The sequence below is a fragment of the Akebia trifoliata genome, chromosome 2 (assembly GCF_017979445.1).
Source record: "Akebia trifoliata isolate Shusen 1 chromosome 2, ASM1797944v1, whole genome shotgun sequence".
Lineage (NCBI taxonomy): Eukaryota > Viridiplantae > Streptophyta > Magnoliopsida > Ranunculales > Lardizabalaceae > Akebia > Akebia trifoliata.
In genome coordinates this window covers 29,784,561-29,790,975 of record NC_141376.1, presented here as the reverse complement: position 1 = coordinate 29,790,975, position 6,415 = coordinate 29,784,561, and the positions used below count along the sequence as shown (strand labels likewise).

At 46.4% G+C, this 6,415-nt stretch overlaps 1 protein-coding gene across 1 annotated transcript; it reads right to left on the bottom strand.

Annotated features, from left to right (window-relative positions):
- Positions 1–1,111: 1,111 nt before the first annotated feature.
- LOC147410085 (uncharacterized) lies at positions 1,112–2,914 on the bottom strand. Its single transcript, XM_086432051.1, has one exon. It carries the CDS (start codon positions 2,912–2,914, stop codon positions 1,112–1,114), a length of 1,803 nt encoding a protein of 600 aa, XP_086288177.1.
- Between the last annotated feature and the right edge of the window lie 3,501 nt (positions 2,915–6,415).

Here is a 6,415-nt window from a genome sequence, read left to right as displayed (position 1 = left end):
AATAAAGATCGATTGACACTCGCGGAGGGGAAGATTTCTTTCTTGGAAGAGCTAGTGAAAGCTAAAGAAGTGGAGTAAGAACGAGCCCTGCAAGATCAGCTCAACTCCCTTCAGGTCCAACTAGACTCTTCGGAGGAAGCTTGAGAGAAAGCCTACAACAAGCTTAAAGCAAATTTAAAGAAGGCTGAGGCTGCGGCGAAGAAATGGGATACTATTGCTGACGTTGTTCCCGAGCCTATCCCTGACATTACTCCTGAGCTGATTCCTCAAGTCCCGGTAGCACCGACTGAAATTCGATCCCCCAATGATGTAGAGGCCGGAGTCGATGCGACTGCCTAATTCTTTTTTTTATTTATTTACTTTGTTTTGTAATTTTTCTGATCTTTCCAAGGTTGCTTTCGGGTGTAATTCTTTTCATATTAATGAAAGTGTTTTATTTCTACGATTTTTGTTCCTTTCGCTCTTTTTCGCTTTTGCTTTCATGTGGATGTCTATTGTTTAATAATCCCATAATAGTTAATCCTGCTTTCATTTGACCAACTCCTTAGGCTCGGCACTAGTTGAGGGCTGAGGCTTTGCCTTAAACTAATATTTTAGTCTGGGCTTGGCGCCTATGAAGGGCCAAGGCCTTGTCTTGAACCAACTTTTTAGTTGGGCTCGGCTTCTGTTGCGGGGCCGAGGCTTTTCCTTAGACCAACACCTTAGTTGGGCTTGGCTCTAGTGAAGAGCCAAGGCTTTAACTTCGAACCAACTCCTTAGTTGGGCTCGACTCTTGTTGGAGGGCCGAGGCTTTTCCTTAGACCAACTCCTCAGTTGGGCTTGGCTCCAGTGAAGGGCCAAGGCTTTAACTTCGAACCAACTTCTCAGTTGGGCTCGGCTCCTGTTGAGAGGCCGAGGCTTTTCCTTAGACCAACTCCTTAGTGGGCTTGGCTCTAGTGAAGGGCCAAGGCTTTAACTTCGAACAGTTAGGCATAGATGCAAAGATAACTATTTATTGATAGTATTTCTTCAGGTTGAATACATTCCATGGTGATTGAACTACATCCCCCGTTGATGTTTCTACGTAGTACACGTTAGATTCCCCGACTTTGCTCACGATGTAGGGTCTTTTTCAGTTAGAGCCGAGCTTTCCACTGCTAACTTCTTTTGTGTTGGAGAATACCTTTCGAAGTACCAAGTCGCCGACCATGAATTCCCTGCGACGGACCTTCCGATCATAAGACTTTTTTAACACTTGCTGGTATCGCGCCAATCTTTCTATGACCCTCTCTCGTGTCTCGTCCAACCAGTCCAAATTCTGAGCCACCATTTCATAGTTCAGTTCAGTCTTGGCTACTTGTGTCCTGGTGGTGGGGACCTGAATTTCGGTCGGGATGACGGCTTCGATCCCATAGGCCAGTGCGAACAGAGTGAAACCTGTTGCCCTCCTGGCTGTAGTCCGGTAAGCCCATAAAACACTATGTAACTCGTCCATCACCCATCTTCCTTTATGCTCTGTCAACTTCTTTTTTAAGTTTCCGAGGATAGTCTTGTTGGATGCCTCTGCCTGCTCGTTGCCTTGTGAATCCCTCGATGACGATTGGAGTGATCGGATCCCGTACTCCCTGAAGTACGGTTGCACACGATTACCCTTGAATTGTGTTTCGTTATAGGAAATCAATGCATAACGGATTCCGAAACGCGTTATGATGTGCTCCCAAGTGAATTTGATAACCTCTTTTTCCCTAATCCGAGTGAGAGGGATAGCTTCGACCCATTTAGTAAAGTAATCTGTAACTACTAGGATGAATAGCTTACCCTCTTTTCCCCGAGGTAAAGGTCCAACAATGTCCATTCCCCATATAGAAAACGGCCAGGGTGACTTCATAAAGTGGAGCTCGCTGGCTGGCTGTAGATGCATGGGGGCATATTTTTGGCATTTATCGCAGGTCCTTACGTATTTCTTGCAATCTTCCTGCATCCTGAGCCAAAAATAGCCCAGGTTGATCACCTTATTGGCAAGCGATCGTCCCCCCGAGTGGTTGCCACAGATCCCCTCATGGATTTCTGCCATTATGAGCTCAGACTCCACTTTACTAAGACATTTTAGAAGTAGTCCTCCGAACGACATTCTATAGAGTTCTCCATCAACGAGAGTGTACTTGTTGACCTGCCGTAGCATCTTCCTTGCTTCCACCTTGTCCGGCGGCAACACCTTTGAGTGTAGATACTGCGTATACTCTTCTATCCATCCCGATGTTCGCTCTACCCATGCGCATTCTCTTTCACCGTGACCAATGCTTGCTTTAGGCAAGTATTCTACCGGTATAGCCCATCTTTTCGTTTTCCCTAACATTGAAGCGATGTAAGCCAATGAGTCTGCATGCCTGTTTTCATCCCTCGGTATCTGACATATCTTTACTTCGACGAATTTTTCAATTTTTCGATTTACTACGATCAGATATTTCGCCATACGCTCGTCCTTTGCTTTGAATTTACCATTGCACTGATTCGTTATGAGTTGCGAGTTAGTGCATAACGTTATTCGGCCAACTTTCAGTTTGCTTGCCATTCTCAGCCCATTGATAACTGCCTCGTACTCAGCCTCATTGTTTGATGCCCCATATCCGAGTTTGATTATCTTCTCAAGTTTGTCATTGCTCGGTGTTACAAGCACTATTCCAACCCCCGAGTCGGAATAATTTGACGAACTATCGACAAACATCCTCCAACCTGTATGTTTGTCCCAGACTTCCATTTCTTCTGCCGCCTCGTCCTCCAACTCTTCCCAGTTTGGATCTTCGGCCGAAAAATCAGCGATGAAGTCTGCTAGCACTTGCCCTTTTAGTGTCGTTCGTGATTCAAACTGTAAGTCGTATTCTCCAAGAATTACCGTCCATCTTGCCATCCTCTGATACTTTCCTGACCTATGCATCATTTCTTTCAACAGGCTATCTGTCACAACTCGGATGCGTTGCGAGAGGAAATAAGGCTTGAGCTTGTGTGCTGAATAGACGAGCGATAATCCCACTCTCTTTGTCTTCGTGTACCTCGCATCTGATGGACCCAGTGTTTTGCTGACGTAGTAGATAAGGTACTCCCGTCCTAAGTCTACTTTGAATAATACCAAGCTTATGGAAGATGAGCTTGTGGCCAAATAAATTCCTAACTCTTCCCCTTCCTATGGAGAGCTAAGGATTGGCGATTACCCTAAGTATTTCTTCAGGTTGTTAAACGCCATTTCACATTCTGTGCTCTAGGCGAAGCTCTTTTCTTTTTGTAATAACTTGAATAGTGGGCGGCATCTGTCGGATGCTCGGGAAATAAACCTATTCAATGCTGCTATCCTTCCTGCTAGTTTCTGTACCTGTTTTTGACTATTCGGGCTCGGCATCTCCACCAAAGCCCGGATTTGATCTGGATTGGCTTCAATGCCCCTTCTGGTGATGATGTGCCCGAGAAATTTCCCTGATGAAACTGCAAACACGCATTTTTTCGGATTCAGCTTCATTTGAAAACTTCTTAATCGGTTGAAAGTCTACTTCAGGTCTGCCAAGTGGTCATCTGTTTTCCTGCTTTTACTAACAAGTCGTCGATGTACACTTCCACGATTTTCCCAATGAACCCCTCAAACATCCTTGTTACGAGCCTCTGGTAAGTGGCTCCAGCGTTCCTTAAGCCGAATGGCATGACCTTATAGCAGAAAAGCCCTTGCTCGGTGATGAATGACGTTCTTTCCTGATCTTCCACGGCTAAAGGGATTTGGTTGTAGCCCGAATATCCGTCCATGAACGACATTCTCTCATGCTCGGCCATAGCATCGACCAACCTATCGATCCTCGGCAAAGGGAAACTATCTTTTGGGCACGCCTTATTGAGATTTGTGAAGTCAATGCATACTCTCACCCTCCCGTCCTTCTTTGGTACTACCACTATATTGACTATCCACTCTGGGTAATCCACTTCCCTGATGAATCCTACCTTTAATAGTTTCTCGATTTTCTCATTTACCCCCTGCCTTAGACGGGACGATAGCCTCCTAGGTTTCTGTCGAACAGGCCGAAAATCTTTATCAATGTTTAGTCTGTGGCACGCAATCAAAGGGTCTATTCCGGGCATATCCTCCAACGACCATGCGAACACATCCTTGTTTGCCCTCAGTAGCTAAATCAACGCTGCTTTCTCCCCCTGCAACATCGTGGTGCCTATGCCAACCAACTGTCCTCCATTATCGTCGAGGTCTACTGTCTCAACTTCCTCAACCGTTGCCATTCGCTCCTGCTGTGGCTCCTCCTATAATTACTATAATGTTTCTTCTTCAACCGATGATTCATTCCTCTTCTTCTGAGGAATGGCCTCGGTGCCTCGTCCTTACTTCATGGTCAGGTGAAAACACCGCTGCGCCATCTCCTGGTCACCTCTGATCTCCATCACTCCTTCTTTGCTTGGGAATCGAATGACCTGGTGATAAGTTGAAGGGACCGCCCTCATTTGTTGTATCCATCTCCGCCCAAGGATTGCGTTATAGGCTGAGTCCGCTTCTATCACCACGAACCTTGTCATTACCACTCTCAATCTTGCTGTGACTAGGAGTGTAATCTCTCCCATCGAGCTGCTGGGTGCCCCATTGAACAAGTAAACTAGGGTCTGGGTTGGTTCCAAACTATCTGAAATCCCCATCCTTCTTGCTGCACCCAAGAAAAGAATATTCATGGCACTTCCCGAGTCCACCAATATCCTACGGAGCTCGATGTTCCTAACTGGGAGTGCTATTACGAACGCGTCCTGATGGGGCATTGCCGTTCCCCTCAGGTCATCCTCCGTAAAAGAAATCGCTAGAGCATCCACCCTATTGTCCATCGTTTTTTCTACTTGTACCCCTGATACTACATGGTTGACACCAACCACATGTCGGATCTTTTTTACTGTCTCTCGAATTATCTGCCTAGATGGCCTTGCAGCTCCCAACACTCCTGTGATGGTATGCACTATCCTGCGCTCTTCTGATTTGTGGTGTATCCCTTCTTTTGGCCACCTAGGTCGGGGTTTCCGTTCGCCTTCCTCGGGGCTTTCTCTCATTTTTTTTCCCCTGATGAGACATACTTCTTGAGTTTTCCAACTTCGACCATATCCTGGATGATATGGCGTAATTTGTAATAGTCTTCGGTTGGGTGATCCTCTGCCTCGTGATACTAGTAATACGATTTCCCGGACTTCTCCCTATACCCCCGTGGTGGCTGAACGAAACTGGGGTCGCCTTTTATATGCCTTAGTATCACAAACAGTTTTTCATTGAGTGGTGTATACACCCGACCTCTTTTCCATCTCGACTGCTCGTTCGACTCCCTCCGCCTTTTCTTGCTTCCTTCTCCTCTGAGTTGGGTTGGTGCTTTTGGTGCTTCAATTCCTCCCTCGCTATTGGCCATTGTTTGAGTGCTCTGCCTTCTGCCCTTCACAAATTCCTCCACGAGGATGTACTTCTCCACCTTTAAATACAAATCTTCCAAACGAGTTGGGTCGGATTTGATTAGTAACTCGTGCAAGCATGTCCCAGGAATGACTGTTGCAATGTACGTCGCACAAGCGGTTGTCTCGTCCATGCCCTCTACATCCAACGCCTTTGTTTAGAATCGAGTTACGAAAGATTGGATACTCTCCCCGACCTCTTGTCGAAGATTGAACAAAGTGTTAACTCCGACCTTCTTCTTCTGCAGATGTACGAACTGACCGACGAACGCTTCCTCTAGCTTGGAAAAGTTCATAATGGACCCAGCTGGTAACGCCTGGAACTACATCATAGCCCTGTGCCTTAGAGTGGATGGAAATAGTTTGCACAGTAACGAGTCGTCATTCTGGTACAGTACCATCTGGCTCCTGTAGTGAATGATGTGGTCCATGGGATCCCTTGTTCCGTCATAGGTTTCAAACTTTGGTGCGTGGAACGCTCTTGGGGGTTCCGAACTCATTATCATTGGTGAGAATGGTGTCCCCTTGAGCTCCTGGATTGCATTGTGCACTTTTTGCAGGATCCTTCTCACGTGCAAGCTCCTCGTCCCTCCTTCTTAACATTCTTCCACTTCCTTCCTCGTCATTATTTCCTTAACTTCTGAGCTTCCTTGCTGTGTTTTTACCGCTACCGAATCTTCTGTCCAATCTGCCTTTGCCGTGCTGTTCGGACATTATAATCCCTGCTTTGCTTTGTACCTAGGCCTTCTTCGATTTTCGCGCATTCACCCAATCTTTGCCTGAGTTCCTCATTCTCCCTCCTTATATTTGTTATCTCATCATTCTGCTTCTCCAAACTTCTACGCATTTCCTCCCTCATCTCCGTGAGTAAGTTGTACATCACAAGCATTGGGTCTTGCGCGTTTGGAGGTAAATCTGCTGGTAGGGGATTTGATAGCTCTCCGCGATTTTTGCCTTTGGCTCTTCCCGT

Excerpts from the sequence above, each read along its gene's own strand:
- LOC147410085 (XM_086432051.1), bottom strand. The coding sequence starts at position 2,914 with ATGCATAGGTCAGGAAAGTATCAGAGGATGGCAAGATGGACGGTAATT.